This window comes from Leucopleurus acutus (genome assembly GCF_964270905.1).
Source record: "Leucopleurus acutus genome assembly, chromosome: 2".
NCBI classification, from domain to species: Eukaryota; Metazoa; Chordata; class Mammalia; order Artiodactyla; family Delphinidae; genus Leucopleurus; species Leucopleurus acutus.
The window spans coordinates 75,375,575-75,396,092 of record NC_139143.1 but is presented as its reverse complement, the minus strand read 5'-3'; the positions used below and the strand labels follow the sequence as shown (position 1 = coordinate 75,396,092).

Here is a 20,518-nt window from a genome sequence, read left to right as displayed (position 1 = left end):
AGCTCGCTGATTGGATACAAAAGCAAGACCCATATATATGCTGTCTACAAGAGACCCACTTCAGACCTAGGGACACATACAGACTGAAAGTGAGGGGATGGAAAAAGATATTCCATGCAAACGGAAATCAAAAGAAAGCTGGAGTAGCGATACTCATATCAGATAAAATCGACTTTAAAATAATGTTATAAGAGACAAGGAAGGACACTGCATAATGATCAAGGGGTCAATCCAAGAAGAAGATATAACAATTATATATGCACCCAACATAGGAGCACCTCAATACATAAGGCAAATGCTAACAGCTATAAAAGAGGAAATCGGCAGCAACACAATAACAGTGGGGGACTTTTTTTTTTTTTGCGGTACGTGGGCCTCTCACTGTTGTGGCCTCCCCCGTTGCAGAGCACAGGCTCCAGACGCGCAGGCTCATCGGCCATGGCTCACGGGCCCAGCCAATCCGCAGCATGGGGGATCTTCCCGGACCGGGGCACGAACCTGTGTCCCCTGCATCGGCAGGCGGACTCTCAACCACTGCACCACCAGGGAAGCCCTCCTACAGTGGGGGACTTTAACACTTCACTTACACCAATGGACAGATCATCCAGACAGAAAATTAATAAGGAAACACAAGCGTCAAATGACACAATAGGGGCTTCCCTGGTGGCCCAGTGGTTCAGAGTCCGCCTGCCGATGCAGGGGACACGGGTTCGTGCCCCGGTCTGGGAAGATCCCACATGCCGCGGAGCGGCTGGGCCCGTGAGCCATGGCCGCTGAGCCTGCATGTCCAGAGCCTTGTGCTCCACAATGGGAGAGGCCACAACAGTGAGAGACCTGCGTACTGCCAAAAAAAAAAAAAAAGACACAATAGACCAGATGGATTTAGTTGATATTTATAGGACAGTCCATCCGAAAACAGCAGATTACACTTTCTTCTCAAGTGCACATGGAACGTTATCCAGGATAGATCACTTCTTGGGTCACAAATCAAGCCTCAGTAAATTTAAGAAAATTGAAATCACATCAAGCATCTTTTCCAACCACAACACTATGAGATTAGAAATCAATTACAGGAAAAAAAAAAAAATAGAAAACACAAACACATGGAGGCTACACAATATGTTACTAAATAACCAAGAGATCACTGAAGAAATCAAAGAGGAAATCAGAAAATACCTAGACACAATTGATAATGAAAACATGATGATCCAAAACCTATGGGATGCAGTAAAAGCAGTTCTAAGAGGGAAGTTTATAGCAATACAATCCTACCTCAAAAAGCAAGAAAAATCTAAAGTAAACAATCTAACCTTACACCTAAAGGAACTAGAGAAACAAGAACAAACAAAACCCAAAGTTAGTAGAAGGAAAGAATTCATAAAGATCAGAACAGAAATAAATGAAATAGAAACAAAGAAAACAGTAGCAAAGATCAATAAAACTAAAAGCTGGTTCTTTGAGGATATAAAATTCATAAGCCTTTCGCCAGACTCATCAAGAAAAAGAGGGAGAGGACTCAAATCAATAAAATAAGAAATGAAAAAGGAGAAGTTACAATGGACACTGCAGAAATAGAAAGCATCATTAGAGACTACTACAAGCAGCTCTGTGCCACTAACATGGACAACCTGGAAGAAATGGACAAATTCTTGAAAAGGTATAACCTTCCAAGACTGAACCAGGAAGAAACAGAAAACATGAACAGACCAATCACAAGTAATGAAGTTGAAAGCATGATTAAAAATCTTCCAACAAACAAAAGTCCAGGACCAGATGGCTTCACAGGTGAATTCTTTCAAACATTTAGAGAAGAGCTAACACCCATCCTTCTCAAACTCTTCCAAAAAATTGCAGAGGAAGGGACACTCCCAAACTCATTCTCCGATGCCACCATTACCCTGATACCAAAACCAGACAAAGATACTACAAAAAAGAAAATTACAGACCAATATCACTGATGAATATAGATGCAAAAATCCTCAACAAAATACTAGCAAACAGAATCCAACAACACATTAAAAGGGTCATGCACCATGATTAAGTGGGATTTATCCCAGGGATGCAAGAATTCTTCACTATATGCAAATCAATCAATGTGATACCCCATATTAACAAATTGAAAAATAAAAACCATATGATCATCCCAATAGATACAGAAAAAGCTTTTGACAAAATTCTCCACCCATTTATGGTAAAAAAAAAAATCTCTAGAAAGTGAGCATAGAGGGAAGCTGCCTCAACATCATAAAGGCCATATATGACAAACCCACAGCAAACATCATTCTGCATGGTGAAAAACTGAAAGCATTTCCTCTAAGATCAGGAACAAGAGAAGGGTGTCCACTCTTGCCACTATTATTTAACATAGTTTTGGAAGTCCTAGCCACGGCAGTCAGAGAAGAAAAAGAAATAAAAGGAATACAAATCGGAAAAGAAGAATGAAAACGGTCACTGTTTGCAGATGACATGATACTATACATAGATAATCCTAAAGATGCCACCAGAAAACTACTAGAGCTAATCAATGAATTTGGTAAAGTTGCAGGATACAAAATTAATGCACAGCTAAGCTCTTGCATTCCTATACACTGACAACAAAAGATCAGAAAGAGAAATTAAGGAAATAATCCCATTCACCATTGCAACAAAAAGAATAAAATACCTAGGAATAAACCTACCTAAGGAGGTAAAAGACCTGTACTTAGAAATCTATAAGACACTGACGAAAGAAATCAAAGATGATACAAAGAGATGGAGAGATATACCATGTTCTTGGATTGGAAGAATTAATATTGTGAAAATGACTGTACTACCCAAAGCAGTCTACAGATTCAATGCAATCCCTATCAAACTACCAATGGCATTTTTCACAGAACTAGAACAAAAAATTTCACAATTTGTATGGAAACACAAAAGACCCCGAATAGTCAAAGCAATCTTGAGAAAGAAAAATGGAGCTGGAGGAATCAGGTTCCCGGACTTCAGACTATACTACAAAGCTACAGTAATCAAGACAGTATGTTGCTGGCTCAAAAACAGAAATATATACATCAGTGGAACAGGATAGAAAGCCCAGAGATAAACCCATGCAACTATGGTCAACTAATGTATGACAAAGGAGGCAACGATATATACAATGGAGAAAAGACAGTCTCTTCAATAAGTGGTGCTGGGAACTCTGAACAGCTAAATTTAAAAGAATGAAATTCGAATATTCCCTAACACCATACACAAAAATAAACTCAAATGGATTGAAGACCTAAATGGACACTATAAAACTCTTAGAGGAAAACAGGAAGAACACTCTGTGACATAAATCACAGCAAGATCTTTTTTGACCCATCTCTTAGAGTAATGGAAATAAAAACAAAAATAAACAGATGGGACCTAATGAAACTTAAAAGCTTTTGCACAGCAAAGGAAACTATAAACAAGACAAAAAGGCAACCCTCAGAATGGGAGAAAATATTTGCAAATGAATCAAAGGACAAAGGATTAATCCCCAAAATACATAAACAGCTCATGTAGCTCACTATTAAAAAAACAAAGAACCCTGTCCAAAAATGGGCAGAAAACCTAGATAGACATCTCTCCAAAGGAGACATACAGATGGCCGAGAGGCACATGAAAACCTGCTTAGCATCACTAATTATTAGAGAAATGCAAATCAAAACTACAATGAGGAATCACCTCACACCAGTTAGAATGGACATCATCGGAAAATCTATAAACAACAAATGCTGGAGAGGGTGTGGAGAAAAGGGAACCCTCTTTCACTGTTGATGGGAATGTAAGTTGATACAGCCACTATGGAGGACAGTATGGAGGTTTCTTAAAAAACTAAAAATAGAATTACCATATGACCCAGCAATCCCACTACTGGGCATATACCCAGAGAAAACCATAATTCAAAAAGACACACGCACCCCAGTGTTCATTGCAGCACTATTTACAATAGCCAGGTCATGGAAGCAACCTAAATGCCCCTAGACAGATGAATGGATAAAGAAGATTTGGTACATATATAGAATGGAATATTACTCAGCCATAAAAAGGAATGAAATCGGGTATTTGTAGAGACGTGGATGGACCTAGAGACTATCATACAGAGCGAAGTAAGTCAGAAAGAGGAAAACAAATATCGTATATTAACGCATATATGTGGAATCTAGAAAAATGGTACAGATGAACTGGTTTGCAAGGCAGAAATAGAGACACAGATGTAGAGAACACATGTATGGACACCAGTGTGGGAAAGGGGAGGGGGGTGGTGGTGGGATGAATTGGGAGATTGGGGTTGACATATATACAGTAATATGTATAAAATAGATAACTAATAAGAACCTGCTGTATAAAAAAATAAAATTAAATTCCAAAAAAATAAAAACAAATATAAAAATCATAGTGTGAGGTAACGTGTTATGGTAAAGGTGAACCCAGGGGCATTCAGCAACTCAGACTTGGGGGCAGGGTGGGCAGGGAACGCTTCTCTGAATCAAGTCTTCAAGGATGCAGGAGGTGTCACAGCAGTTGCAAAGGCAGGCAGATGTATGCACCTGGTTCTGAAGGGCTCTGTAGGTCAGGCTCCTGGAGAGAGATGAAAGCAGAAACATAGATACTCCATGCTGAGGAGTTTGGACTTGGTCTGAGGGCAGTAGGAAACCTTTGAATGGTTTTTAGAAGGAAATACTAGGATGTAGTTTGTGTTTTCAGAAATACTACTTTGCTAGCAATATAGAGAGTGGCTTGGCAGTAGGTGAGGTAGGAAGCAGAGAGACCCTAGGTGAGTTGCAAAATTCCAGGTGAACAGTAGGACCTGTGGACTAAGGCAGTACTGTGGAACTGAAGGAAAAAGTATATTTCAGAGCCATGTCAAGGAGGTGGGCTGCAGAGAACTTGGTCGTGAGTGACCGATATTGGAGAACAAGGGAGGAAGGAGTCAGAGGTGTTGCCCAGGTTTCTGGCTTGAGTGGACATGGCGCCCATCGTCGAGAGAGGGCTTGGTAGAAGGAAGTCCATGTTTGCCTGAGAATTACAGGGGAGATGATTAATTTAGTCGGGGAATGTGATGAATTTGAAGCTTGAGAGAAGATCAGGAGTGTGTACCCAGAAAGACGGGCTGGGTGGGCCTGGAGCTCAGGCAGGAGATGCTGAGGTGCAGTTGTTAGCTTGTCCCTTCCGTGTTAGGAGGACACTTTGGCATCATTAGAAGGATCGGGTACTCTGTGGTGCGGGCCCGATAATGTTAGATTAGCTTTCTTAGAAGCCACGTTAAACAAACACAATAACCTCTATTTCAGCATCGTTCAGAGTTGGTGGACATGTGAGATGAAATGAAATGACTTTTAGCAGAGTTCAGCAGAGAAGCTTTGGTCCCCAAGGTGAACTTGGATTTCTTCCGGGGATTGTCCTCCTCTCTGTATCACTTCTGTTTTGAAAGTCCCTCTCAGACTTCTTGGGGTCCTTGGTAAGAATCTCAGTAAAAAGGCTACTTAGAGGCGATATCGGTAAGGAGAAGTAAAAAGCACTTTACTCATTTCATCTTCCCAGTAACACTGCAAGGTGTTACTATTAAAAGTCCCATTTTACAGATAAGAAAGCTGAGCCTCTGAGGGTCCCCTGGCTTACCTTATGGTAAGGGGCACAGTTGTGGATATGACTCTAAATCCTGTTCTCTCTGTGCTGCACAGAAAGACTGACTCAGACATACCAGGTCTGTGAAATCCTGGGATGGAAAAGTTGTGTTTTCATTAAGGAAAAGATTCTGGGGGGAAATGGTGTGTCCCCGGGGTGTTTATCAAGAGCAACACTCTCCTCAGTGCTCAAATCAGTTCCTCTGATGTATCCCTGATACTCCCCTCCCCTGCCCCGTGTTGACAGCACTCAGACTTGGTGGTTCTGGTGGTACCCTGTCCTGGGGCCACCTAAGAGTCAGCCATTAGGGCCTTGCTTATAATTTTTCCCTTTTCCTGGCCTTTCCTCTGCCTCTACCCCCACCGCCCACCCACAGCAGCCAGAGGAATTCTTTCGTCTAAAGCATCAGGAAGTCAATCCTCTGCTCAGAAGCCTCTAATGGCTTCTTGTCTCGCTTGGAGTACAACCCCTGACCTTCAAGGTCTCCTGTGTTGTGGCCTTTGATTGCTTCTCTGACCCTGTCACTGACCACACTCCCTTGACTTGAGCCACGCTGACCTTCTGGCCATTCCTTGAATGCTTCGAGCACCTTATAAACACCATCTGGCTTTGAAACTTGCTGTTCCCACTTTCTGCACTGCTTTTGCCCTCGTAGTCCAGTGACAGGCACCCTCCCATCATTAGGTCTTTGCCTCTCTTTGAGGCCTTCCTGCTAAGCACCCTGTCTAATATAGCAGCTCTGTCATGTTCTGTCCCTTATTTTTTTCTTCATGGCACTCATTTTCTGTTTGTTTATTGATGTCTCCTGAACGTGAGCTCCATGAGTTCAGGGGCTTTATAGGTTCTGTTGCTTTGTTCCTCTGGCTGCTGGGATAGTGCCTGGCCCGTGGTGTGCACTCAGGGGGATTGGGTGACTGATGGAATGAATATATGGAAGCCGTGGACTTGATGGAGTGGGACAGAAAGTGAAGTCACTATCACTGAGGGACCTACAATAACGAAACAGAGTGTCTCCCAATGTGGTTAGCATTGCTGGTTCCCTAAGTCTCCTCATTCGGAGGTAACTGTGAACAGGTATTAGGAAACTTCCCCACGTTTCCCTGGCTTAGATGCAGATATATCGCTCTGATAAGGATGGGAATGATTTTTTCCTTCTAACGTACAAGTTGCCAGGACAGATTTACTAGTGATAGCGTGGGGTCCATGTCCTACCTGTGTCCACCCTTTCACATCTGGAGGTCACTCACTGGAATGTCAGTGTTTGTGGAGCCCATGGAAAGTGTCTCCTGCGTTGTGGCTTTCATAGGAAGAAAGCTTTCTCTAAGGACTTGGCTTGAGTGAGCTCTGTCCGTAGAGTGTCCTTAAGCAGAGGTTTCCTCATTGGAGATTTGAACCTAATGCCATTTTCAGTGCATTTTTCTGTTGTTCTTCCTGTAGGATCTTCTACGTCTCTCACGACTCCCAAGACTTGAAGATCTTCAGCTATATCGCTCGAGATGGTGCCAGCAATATCTTCAGGTGTAACGTCTTTAAATCCAAGAAGAAGGTAAACGGGCCGTCATCTCTTATTTTCCTCTGATGGAACCAGAGTGCCCCTAACATTGACCCATCTCCCTGTTGATAGAGAGGCAAGATTTGGAGGTGGCTATTTTAGTGCAAGATATAGGGGAACTCTCTCACTAGTCTGTCATTGCTTCTATATAATGCAATTCTCTTTTAGTTTCATTTGAACTTTGTACTTAGTTTTATGCGAACAACTGGAGAGATCTTGGCCGTTGCTTAAGGGCTCTGCAACAGGAGCAGGCAGACAGCTCCAGGAGTGGTGCTCACCTTGATGTGCGGTAGAAAAGAAGATTGCCTCTAGCTAAGGTGACCCTTCATCATAATTCTGTGTACTGTTCAGTGGCCTACAGCCATGACATGTGGGATCTAGTTAGATTTTGTGATGTTGGTTGTCCTGGATGATTATTTTGTAACCATCCTTGATGTATAGTAACCTTGATGCTTGAGTAAATGCAACTTTTGCAATTCTGTAGAGGCATGCTTCCTCTCTATCATTCCTCCAGAAGTCTAACACACAAGACTGGGGTTTGGAGACGTGGGCTCTAGCCCCTCTTCTCCCCCGGAACTCTGAATGATATTATGAGGGTCAGTATCCGCCCATGGGTCTCAGTTTCCTTGTCTATAAAATGAGGAGGAGAGTCAAAACCAGCATTTCTTAAAATGTATCCTGTAAAACATTTACCATCCGAAATGTTTCATGTTAAAATTATTCAATTTAAATGTGCTGGGAAGTCCTAAAGTCAGAGAGATCCCTTTAACGCAGCATTTCTCAAACTGAATTGGCCATGGAATCATATTTTTTCCGTGTATAAGGGAACTACTTTACTATAGAGGTGACTTTGGAAAACACTATTTGTGTCTGAAAGGTCCCTTACAGGTGTGCAATGGTAAGGTCCCAACCATTCTAGACATAAACCACTAACCCTGGCTTTCTATGAGGACTCCTCCCAAATTCTCTCCTGCTTGTCCCTTCTTTGATGCTATGTGATATCTTAATGCATCTTATGCCGTAAGACATCTTTAATAGATTTGTAGGTACCTTGCCAAGTGGGGATAATAAGAATAAAAACGTGACAGGGTCAAGATTTACTATTATATATGTTCTGTTCCCCACCCTAGCTCCATTAAGAGAATTATACTTTGCTGATTTAGCCTCTTCCTCTAAGGAGATTTGTGCCCTTACCCACCTATTCCCAAGCTTTTTAATGCAAATCATGGAATTGGATGGAAAGGGCTAGAACTGGAAAGGTAGAAGGAAAAAGGGGCAAGTTGCCTGATTTCACTTTTAGATAATAGTACAGTTGAGAGGAAAATAGTGAAAGTGGGGTGAAGTTGAGCTGCATATTAAAGAACTGATAGAAGGAGTAGGAAGGAGAGGGAGAGAAAGAAAAACCAGAGGGGCTGGAGATGAGAATTCAGGGCTTGGAAGAGTGAAAAACACTTGTGTGGCTTGGAGGTGTAGCGGATCTAGGCAGGAGAGGAAAGGAAATACAAAGCGTTCCTGAGACTTGTGAATTGGATCGTCTATAATGGTCTTTGACAGATACAACTGAAGACTAGGATTCCCTTTAATTCATTTTGAGTGTTCTACTTTACATCTGACTTTAGTTTTGTCCAGAGACTGGACCCTGTGGACCTTGGAATTTATTAAAGTTAACAAATGGCACATTTTAATTTACAAAGTGCTTTAATATTTAATCTTACTTGATCCTTGCAAAAACCTCCATGAAGAAGTTAAGACAGGTAATTTTCATGCCCAATTTTATGGATAAGTAAAGTTAAGTTGAGGCTCAGAGAGATTAAGTGACTTGCCCAAGGTCCCATGAATAGGCATTGCTAGAATCAGGGAGACATGCAGAACGAAAGGATTTTGAGCAGGAAACCTAGGTAAAGGAGATGGTTATATTTGCTTTGCCATCCAATCTAGTGTAGCAATGCAAACTCAGTGGGGTCGTCCAGTTCTGCCACCAAAACCTGAGTCTAAGAATAATGCCCGTTGGAACTTTGATCTTGAAGCGAAGGACAGAATTAAGTTCTTATTACCCAGTGACAAAGGAGTAGTCATCTGGTTCCCTATCATATCAGTGTTTTCCATGTTTCATAGCTCTCAGAGCTAATCCTGATCTCTGGCTCTTTTATTTTCTATATCCCTTTTACCCTCACCTACTGAGACTGTAACTGGTTCTCAGGCCCTTTGCTGGCCTGTAGCCATGCAGCTGAAGGAATTGTTTCCAGACAGCCTGGGATGTGAGCCCCATTGCCGCTGAACTATAGGTGGAAGGGCTAGTTGCCAAGCCAGGAAAGAGAAGTGAATTAATCGTTCAGCAAAGGAAGCACAGTTGGGGAGGGGTGGGGAGCACGTCTGCAAGGTTTTGCACGCTTATCCTGATTCGTCTCCAGATCTGGTGATTTCCTTTCTTATAAAGCCCTTCTGGTTTGGAGAGGTAATAGTTAGCTTGGGAAGGAGTTTTAATTGGCACATGATAGGAATACTTAAGAGGTGAGGGGGAAAGCGCTAAATACTCTGAGTTTAAGTGTCTTGCAGGGATGTTTCTGGGTTGCTGGAGGTCAGTATGGGGTCTCGTGACTGGAAGCCAGCGGACCTGGGTGTTCTCCAGAGCCCTCGTGTTGATTATAGTGTAAAAAAACCTTGTATGAGCTCCTTGCTAGGTCAAGGCTTGGTTATTGCTGTTCACGTCACATCATGTCCCGAGTGGGTACTCATGGCACATTTCCCATGACAGGCTTCTCATGTGGGTCATCCTTACCTTACAGTTCACCATGGGGAACAGGATTGTCTCTTCTGTTGGGAGAGAACATGGGTCAGGTGTCTCAGCTTGCCTGGTAGAGGACCTCCCTGTACCTCGCTCCCAGCACCGTTGCTATGCTATACCTCTGGATCTTCCTTTAGTTACCTATATAGCCAATGTGGTTCTCATCTTGGGAACTTTAATCTTGAGCTGATTTTTTTTTCAGTTGGGCTTTCATCAGAAGTTAGATAGCAGAATATTGCAGGAAGATAACATAGTACCAGCTCTTCATCTGTTAGTCTAGATTTTCCAAGTTTTAGCCTTATATTAAGTCAAATGATAGCCAATCCGTTTTGGTTACTTGCTATGGGCTCGTGACTGTTCTAGACTCTTTATATGAATTATCTTACTTCATTCCCTCAGCAGCCCTGTGAGGTGTAGGTACTGTCATGCTCTTCATCTTATGGATGGGAAAATGGAGACTTAAGGGACGTAATTCATAATGAGTGGTGGAGTCAGAAATGAACCCAGAAAGTCTGACTCTGGAGCTCATCTTTTTAACCACTGCATTATATTATCTTCATCAGGAAGTTGCATAACTGAGGAGTAGCTTTGTTCTCCAAGACCTACTGGTAACCGGATTCTACTGTAATTGTTACCGGGGTATGAAGAGCTCCGTAACTCTGAACGGCCCAAGTCTCTTTGACATAGATTTTCCTTTTTTTCTCTTAGTATCTTTGTTTGGTCAATATTGATTCTATTTTACAGTGGGAGAAAGAAAGGACCCAGGGATGAAAGTTACCATTGGTTGCACAGTGAGTCAACATTGCCACTGAGATAAAAACCTAGCTTCCTGCTTCCTAGTCCAGAGCTTTGGCCACTTAACTCTGTTACACAAAGTTCATAAGAGATACATGAGCCTCTCTGGATTTGAGTTTCTCCAGCCACCAAATAAGATGAAAGGCATCTCGGGGATGCTGTTTTTTTGTACGTGGAGTGAGATGGTCTTCAGGAAACAAGTTTTGTCTGACTGGGAAGGATCACCAGGGTTGTGGTGGGGAGATCCCAGCACTGTTCAGACTAGTGCCAGAAAGGAAGGGTAGGAGAGGGTCTCTTCCTTGCCCAGAGCATTGGAGACATTTCCTAATAACACGGCTTTCCTGTCTCTCCTCCTTAGGGGATATAATGACAGTATTCGTTTGCAAGGCCTTTTGACTCCTGTGAAGGCTCTGTGTGGTCTCTTGACCTCTCCAGTGGAGTAGCTGTCCCGCTCCTGTCATTTTCTCCCAGCCCCAGGAGGATGTGGCTGTCTGCCCTGATTAAGTGTGACTGTACTTATTAGCGCATCAGTGCGTGAAGCGTTGGTGATTAACAGGAGCCACAGGAATCTCCCCCATTATCTTCATGAAATTGTTCTGCCTGCAATCACAGCTCAGTTGGTTTGGGTTAGGAGAAATCATTTCCTCCATAATGCTGTCACCATCCGATTAGGGGCCACAGTGGAGAAGTTTAGCTGCCCTTAAGAGTTTGCGATGGATTTTGAATGATGATGTCAGTCATGTGCTAAAGAATAAGTCACTTTCCTGGCCAAGCTCAAGAAATGGAGGAGAGATAAGTCCTAAATTTAGGGAAGCAACGTCTTTTTTTGGATCTTAAATGTTGAGGTGGGGTTGGGTTGGGAAGTCAAAAATACAGAAATCCTAAGTCTCAGAACTGATCTAGTCCAAACCTCTCTGTTAATGGAGAGGAAATCAGTACCTGGAAAAGTGAATTAACTTGCCCATGGTCACCTAGCTGGTTACTGACAGTATTAAGTTTATAACTTGACCTTCTTTTCTCTATGGTACTGTGGTTCATGAACTAGCAAGAGTACAAGGGAAAACCCAGCAGTCCACTGGAAACTGTAAGGTCCACTATCTCCTGTCAGTGTTGAAAGTCATACCCACTTTGAAACTAAACTTTCCCCATAGTAGCAGTATTCTAGTGTCCAAGGCATTGCCTTGATCAAATTCTATGATCAAGGCCATTAAAGAACCTGTTAGACAGAAACCTAGTCCATCTCCCATTTCAGAGGCTTAGTTTGTTGGATCTTCCTCTATGTAGAATTCCAGATAGATTTTCTTGCTTCAGCATTGCAGATTCTATAGATTGAGATCATTTGGTAGATATAAGCTTAAATCTTTTACTAAGGTTCAAAAAACACATTAAGGAAACGTGACCTTCAGCTCTATTTTTGTTGAGATTCTGTGCTGGTTAAGGTCAAGAGAGGGGCACTGTACTTTCATGCTGTGGTAGATGAAAAGAATTACAAACCTGTGAGTTTGTCCTAGAACTGACTTACGGGGCTGCAGTTCCTTAGAATTCAGAAGCACTTGGCAGATAAATCTCAAGTTCCCAGGAGATACAGGGTGGCGGAGGAGGGGGATGTACACTGGAGTAGAAAGCTAAGTTTACACTAGGGAAGGCTAAGTAGACTAAGAAAGGCACTTGCTTGTAAGAAGTGTGCCCCCAGTCTTCTCTTCATTCTCGGTCATTGTCATCATCACCTTCTTCATCATCATGTACACCTTGCATTTTGAGCTTCTTCTATTCACTTTCCTTACTTATCTGATGACTCCCCTGCTCGCCGCAACCGGAGAAAGCCTGCACGCGGCAACGAAGACCCAACGCAGCCATAAATAAGTAAATAGATAGATAGATAAATAATAAAAAACCTAGTAAATTCCAGAGAATGCCCATATCCCGGAGCTGGAAAAGGCTGCCTTCCCAACATGCTAATTATTTGCTCTGCTTCATACCTGGCTGTCTTCACAACTTTAAAGCCCCAGTTTGATTTGCAAAGGTCAGGAGGTATGAGCACCTGCTTCGTGATGACCCGTGGGGCCCGATGGAATGGGTTCTTCTTAAAGCTTCTCCCTCTTGAGTTAGTTATGGCTTATTAAAATAAGTACCAGCATGTGTGATTCCTGCATTCCGAGGTGCAGCCTTCTTGCTTAGAAGGCCGGAAGGCCCAGTTACCACGTGGGGTAGGCCTGGCAGGCAGGGGCCCGCATGACCATGCAGGGAGAAGGTGGCACCAGTGAGGGGAGGGACAGCCCCTGCCAGGTGCAGGCTGGCCCTCCTAGCCACCTTCAAGTAATATTCCCCAACGAGGTCCTTATATAGAATCTTCTAAAAGTAGACTTTTTACTGGTCAAGGAAGGGGAGCCTAAAAGGTCAAGGGCCCTCTGAATTCACATAGCCATTTGGGAGAGAATTAGGAGCCACCCAGCCCCTTCTAACTGCTGGAGTGGTGAGGGGGAGGGGCTGTTCTTTTACATGTATATAATCATTCTGTAAAGCAGATAGGGTAGCTTGATTGTTTTCCAGTGCGGAGAGCTCTTCATAAAACATGCTACTGTGTCCTTTTACTGTGAATGGAAATGCAGCCTTCACATTAAACAGGAGTGAAGGATAAATCAAAATGAAATCACTTAGCACTGAATGTGCCAATCTAGAACTCTTACTCAACAGTTTCCTCACAGCAGAAACCTTTATACCAGCCCAGACCAAAGATGATTTGGCCCAGTTCCTCTCTGTTGCTATGGGGACAGAGAGCTGATGGCTTTAGCCCTTTGGATGCTAACATACCTACATAAGAGACGGTTCCCTTCATGTCTTCACGTTTCTATTATTGATAAAGTAAGCCTAGCCTTTCCTGAACTACTGTTTGTTTTATGTCTTAATTCCCCTTTGGTGCAGTGAATTCCATATTCAGAATAAAACATTTCTTGAGCACTTGGTACATGCCAAGCACTGTGGGAGGTGCTCTCGTATATGTTAGCCATATATTTATTCCTCTGTGTGGCGGAGGAGAGGCTATTAACATCAGTGATTCACTTTTCCGTTGAAGTTACAGAGATGTTCTGCAGAGCAGCTCTGGTAGAGGGGGCTAGGAAGGAAACGGGAGACCAGGGAGGTGGGAGTCATTTCTAACATAGGGAAGTCAGGACCAGTGAACCCTAAGTCTGCATTTTGTCCTTTTTCAGGGGAATCAGATAGAGGTGAGGGTCAATTGCTTGTCCTAGTAAATGTACTAAAATGGGAAAATGACACACGGAGAGTACAAATATTAAGCATTAAGACCAGCCACTTCCTTACGACCGTTTTGGGCTTGTAAATAGTTGGTTGAAACCGGTGCGTGTGTGTCTTACATTTGTCCTTGATGAAGGTGGCAGCATAGAGATTTGAGCTGGGTTCCAGGTTCTGCAGATGCTCAGTCCTGAGTGTATCCCATCATCCACCGTGAGTGTGTGATGCATGAGAAAGGCAGGTCCTCTGAAGAGTCATTTCCCACCAGCTGTATCCTCATACTTCAATCGGAGTGTTTCCTTCCAAAGAGAAGTTTAGAGATCCTGTCCTTTCCGCTGTTAATTCCTTAGACTCAGGGACACTTGAGTCCCTTTCATTTTTTAATATTAAAAGTTAGTTAAGGGAGGTAACTAACCTCTGTGACTCTGTGACTTACAGAGTTGGGGGGATTTGTAACATGTCCTCCTTAGGAGAACCTGAGATTTTGTAGCAACGCATGTGGTAGTAAATTTGGAATTTTCTGTGTGAGTATATATTTTTTATAAATGTATTTATTTATTTTTGGCTGTGTCGGGTCTTCGTTTCTGTGCGAGGGCTTCCTCCAGTTGCGGAGAGCAGGGGCCACTCTTCATCGCGGTGCGCGGGCCTCTCACTGTCACGGCCTCTCCCATTGCGGAGCACAGGCTCCAGACGCTCAGGCTCAGTAGTTGTGGCTCACGGGCTTAGTTGCTCCGCGGCATGTGGGATCTTCCCAGACCAGGGCTCGAACCCGTGTCCCCTGCATTGGCAGGCAGACTCTCAACCACTGCGCCACCAGGGAAGCCCGTGAGTATATATTTTTAAGAGGGAAACTGGGTCTGTACTCTGGTAATAATACAATTGGGAAAAGACTAACTCAGCCTTTGCAGATACTTATGCAGTATGATTTATCTGGGTTAATTTATGGAAGATAAGGAAGTAATGGAATTAAATATGGAATCTCTACATATCATTTAGACTTACCATATTTTATTTCTAGACCTCCCAAATTTGTCCTTTTCTGCCTCTTGTAAAGATGTGTAAGAGAGCAAAATTTCTGAAAATCAGAAGAAGGGAAAGGGGAAAGGCTCTGTGTAATGGACACTGGCTATATTTAGTAGGTAGAATATAGCATCTCTAAGGTTTGGTAAACTGGTAGTAAGCTTTGCTGTAAAAGATTAACCACAGGCAGTCTGCTCTTATTCTCATAAAGAGAGTAAGTAACAGCAGATCTAAGGAGGCCTGGGGGAAGAACACTTTTGAGCGGAACAGAATCTTCTTTTTCACCTGAGGGTTGAGCTTCCTGGCTCAGCCTCCTTCTCAGAGCACAGCTTGATTGCCAAAGGACATGTGAAAGATGTGCTTGGCCTGGATTGGTTAGGGACTGTGCCCTCTAAGTGACACTTTTTTTTTTTTTTTTTTTTTGCGGTACGTGGGCCTCTCACTGTTGTGGCTTCTCCTGTTCCGGAGCAACAGGCTCCGGACGCACAGGCTCGGCGGCCACGGCTCAGGGGCCCAGCCGCTCCGCGGCATGTGGGATCCTCCCGGACCGGGGCACGAACCCGTGTCCCCTGCCTCGGCAGGCGGACTCTCAACCACTGCGCCACCAGGGAAGCCCATAAATGACACCTTTAAAATATATTTGGGGAGTGAGAAAGGTGGGGGCTTCTTGCTTAAGACCGGTGCCTGCTGTTCCTCAACTTCCAGTGCAGACAGAGCAGTTATCTCTTAGATAGTACAAACTTGTGGTGTGAGAAGGGGCCTAAGCCTGACCTTCGGTAAACAGGAGGAAGTTAAGGTTGGATGTACAGGACAGAGGCTCTGATCCACCACTGGGTGATGGCGGATCCCACAGAAGTTACTCATCTCTTCCTGCCTCACTTAAAGTTCTCATCATCCAGACACGTCAGGATGTTCCAGGTGAGAGATCAGTTAAGAACATCCCTGGAGTTCGCATCCTGGGCGAAGAGAGGTTTGAGCACTAAGGCGGTCACTTCTAGGAAGTGGTTTGAGGAACGTCAGGAGGAGTAGAAGTAGACTGAGATCTGAAGTAGGCCTATGATGACGATTGGCCAAGATGCCTTTTCATCTTAACGTGAATACTGCGGCCTGAAATGAAAAGGGAGAACACAGAAGTAATGCCAGGCTTGAGGCAATAGTAAGGGTAGCGACTTGGGGACTTACACCTAGCAGAGAGTGAATTAGAGCAGCAGTTCCGTACATGGGATCCAAGGCCCTTAGGGATTCATGAAGATAGTAATGGAGAAATAGGAGCTAATTTCAATATTATGCATAGTGTAAATGAGTCATACGTTTATCCTCAACAAGGCCTTACAGGCTTATCAAAACATTGGACTCTGCGTTTGTCTATAGTTGCATCGGTTTGCTGATGAGAAGCTGTGCTTGACTGCTGACGTTACCTTGGGGTTTTTTAAATGTGTGGGGTGAACTGATGGTGTCATTAGGTAGTCACAACTGACCTGACGTCAGATCATCCAAGATGTGATTAATCTTAGACTCAAGGCATAGAGTGACGGCCACAGTTAAATACAGTGCAGTCTGTGGTGGCAGAGTGTTTGGGGACCACTGGTGTAAGAGGAGCAGTGACCCAAGCTTTCCCAGCCTGAGCTCTTAAACTCTGCATAGCTCTCACTGAAGTCATTCAGTGAGTCTTTGAAAGAATGTGAAAACAGACCGATTAGCAAATTATAATCCGTTATCCAGTTAGAAGACCATGCCCTGAAAACCTTGCATGTGGTTTTTCCTCATGGCCTATGTGGGCCACTTGAGACTCCTTCTAGGAACAGGCTCTTTTGTCCTGTCTCCTGCTGTCCTAGTAGTGTAATACTGGGAGCTAGGGTTAAGCTCAGTGCTTGGGCAGTTAGAGGAAGAGGGTAAATAGCAAGAAAAAAGAAAGAAAGAAAAGAAAAAAAAAGAAAGGAAGTAGCCAAAGCATAGACCCAATGAGAGACATCTTTAGAGCAAGACTGGGAAGCTCACCTTAGATACCGTTGGCTGCCAGTCGTGTTCCAGGGAACTTGGACTCCGGGCCTCAGCTGGTTCTGCTGTTTAGACCATGGCTTCTCAACCCTTGGTCTGCAGGAACACCAGGGAAACCCACCGCTTCCAGCAGAAAAAAAAAAAAACATGGCTGAGTTACTGTTAGTGTGATGAACCCATGGAACATTTGATAATGGTTGGCAAAGAATTCTGAAGCGTATCAACCACTTTTGTCAAACTTGGGAGTTGGAATTGGGCTAAGTCCAGAATTGGGATGTTTGCTATCTGTCCATTCAGTTGACTGATTGTTTCAGAACTGTGGTGACAATTTCTTATTTTCTGGAGTATTTCAGGAAGGGAAAATGTCTTTGCATTCTTCTTTGTGAGTATGTGCACATCCAAACAACATTAGGTTTTTCCATCTCTTTCCTTTGCTGGCTTCATGGGTTTCTGTCTGCAGGCCTCTTGCACATCCTCTCCCACCGCGGCCCTTCTTGTGTCCTTATAGAGGGTCTCCACATCCTCCCTTCTCTCCTTTCCTTTCTCCTTCCCAGAGCCAAGCTATGCGAATCGTCCGGACGGTGGGGCAGGCCTTCGAGGTCTGCCACAAGTTGAGCCTACAGCACACGCAGCAGAATGCCGACGGCCAGGAAGACGGGGAGAGTGAGAGGAACAGCGACAGCTCAGGGGACCCAGGTAGGTCACTGCCGTGGATGTGGATGAACAGGCAGGTAGACACACAGCGTGGGGCGGTGGAAGTGAACGGTGGCCCAGGAATGGGGATGTTCAGGTGGGGAGCGGTCTGGTTTTCATCTTGAGCCAATCCCCAAAAGAAGCCTGTTTCCTCCTGGGTCACAGATTCAGAGTGTGGGGCTATTTCGCCGGCTGGGTGACTTCCTCCGGAGAGGTGGGGAGAAGACAGGCAAAAAGATTGAGAGAATTGGTCAGAGAATGAAAGATTTCTTTGGGATATTTCAGCCCAGTGAACAGTCCTAAGGATCAGCTTATCCTGGCTAGATTTTTGGACTCTGAAAAATAAATTTCTTCTGAAAACAATTGCCTCCACATTCAAATTCAATTGTCTCCCCTCCTCCATCTTACCAGGACCAAGTCCGTAACTCTGAGAGTCCTCGTGTGTGTGTGTGTGTGTGTGTGTGTGTGTGTGTGTGTGTTCATGCGTGCAGGCAATCAGTTCACTTAAAAAACATTTGATTTTCTCCGTTTCTCTCTGTATTCCAAATTTTCTTTAAGGAATGTGTGTTACTTTTACAACAGAAAATTAAAGATAGTTAAACTATCAAACAAAGAAGCATTTAAACTGGATACCAGGAAACACATTTTAAAGGTAGAGCTGTTTATGCTACCAAGTCAGACCCCAAAGAAAATTACCATACAAAAGCACCTTCATAAAACAAATTAGAAAGAAGATAATTACGGTTATCTAAGTAGGTTTTTTTTTCCTATTTCTAAATTCTATAGTTTTATGAACCCTCAGCGTGGACATTATTCCAATATCTCCAATCTTCAAGTCTCATTAAAAGTCAGGAATAAGACAAAGATGTCTTTTATCATCTCTATAATCTAACAGTAAATGTGGGGGAAAAGTATGAGTATTAGGCAAAAAGTTAATATGGTTTATCCATTTTTATGTGGAAAACCCATGAAAATAAACTGAAAGCTATTAGAAATGAAAGAATTTAGTTAAAGAGGTGAGGTCCAATAGATAAATATGGAAAACTGGTTTTCCATTCCAACAACAACCAGTTGGAAGTCATAGTGGAAGAACATACCCACTAAAATAGCAATGTAAAAAGATAAAATGCCTATGAATAATCATAATAAAACATATATGTTTTATATGAAGAAAATCATAAACAATTGGAAAGTTCTTGGTTGGGAAATCTCAACATCATAAAAATGTTAATTCTCCTTACATTAATCTATAAATTTAACATTACAATACAAATTTTTAACAGCGAAGTAGGCACCTTGGTACGCTATCATATTCAAAACTTATGGGATACAGATAAAAGAGTGCTCAGAGGAAAATCTAAAGGCTTAATTATACACATTAATAGATGATCAGTCATGAAAATCAAATTAAACATTCAATTCAAGAAGTTAGAAAATAGCAAAAGAAATCTCATACTGCAAAAGGCATTATCACAAAGTGGTGAAGAGTAGAGACTCTTGGTTTACACATTCTAGCTGCAGTGGTCACTGGCTGTGTGATTTTGGGCAAGTTCCATAACCTCCCTGTGCCTTAGTTTCCTCTTTGGGAAAAAATAGAAATAACAGTAATGCCTGCCTGATAGAATTTTTGTGTTGATTAGATGAGCAGATACATTTCAAATGCTGAGTCTGGTGCTTGGCACATGGTAAACACCGAATACATGTTAGCTATTATTATTTTAAAATGTGGGAAAAAGCAAAAATAGAAAAAATCCTGGAAGAGATGAGTGATGACAGAGGAGTGGCTTTCCAGGTACAAAAACATATTATAAAGCTATAATACGTAAAACTGTGCTGATGCATGAATAAGTGCGTGAATGGATCAGAACAGAAAGCTCAGAAATAAACCCAGACACACATGTTGACATAGTGTGTGATAAAGGTAGAATCCCTATGGAGAAAAATGTGGAAATCATTAATTTTGAAAATTCACATGCTTTGACCCCCAAATTACCCTCAAATTCCCTTCAAAGAATTCATGTTAAGGGTAAACCCATACATGTATGAAATAATGCGTACATAAAGTTACGTAAGCAAAGAATTTGTTATAAAAGCAAAAAATCGGAAATAGCAAGAGGGGATTTTTAAATAAATTATGGTTACAAATAATGGGATATTACACAGAGTTGGTGTACTCTATGAACTGATAAAAAGTCATCTCCAAGATATTTTGTTGAATTAAAAAAAAAAATCAAGGTGTAGAACTGTGGATATGACACGCTACCAATTATACTGTAGAAAAATATATACATGTAAATGAAAGTGTGTGTGTATATATATGTATATATACATATACACATGAAACCATATATGTGCCTACTCTGCATAGAACATCTCCAGAATGATACACAAGACACTGGTTACTGTGGTTCATTCTGCAAAAAGGAACTAGGTGGCGATAGTGGGAGAAAGATGTACTTTTCATTATACCAGACCTACAGCTGGCCATGTGGCTCAGAGAACAGAAGCTGATCTGCTCACTTCTGAACTGGAGGATTTGCCCTCAGAGCTGCTAGCTGGAAAAGATTGATACCTTTACGTTATTAACTATTCTTTGGTGATGCCCTGCTCCCTTGTTGGTGGAGAATCATAGCTAAGCCTCAGAGGCTTTCAAACCCACGGTACCACCAGCAGCCAGGATGCACATATACAAAGAAATTCCAATCAGAAAGTAAAGGGCATTGTCTCTGGTGAAGCCATTTATTCCTGGAGTGAAAGGAGTTGGACATAGGGAGGTTACCTAGAGGTTG

The 20,518-nt window shown here is 42.8% G+C and overlaps 1 protein-coding gene across 2 annotated transcripts in view; it reads left to right on the top strand.

Moving 5' to 3' along the window:
* LOC309958496 (carboxyl-terminal PDZ ligand of neuronal nitric oxide synthase protein) overlaps nucleotides 1–20,518 on the top strand; it is a gene marked incomplete at both ends in the record, with an annotated part of 305,083 nt that overhangs the window by 247,451 nt on the left and 37,114 nt on the right. For both annotated transcript variants that reach the window (XM_082834410.1, XM_082834409.1), the window contains 2 exons: nucleotides 7,072–7,180; nucleotides 17,591–17,732. In XM_082834410.1, coding sequence (XP_082690536.1) covers nucleotides 7,072–7,180; nucleotides 17,591–17,732 — 251 coding nt within the window. The remainder of the gene's footprint in view (nucleotides 1–7,071; nucleotides 7,181–17,590; nucleotides 17,733–20,518) is intronic.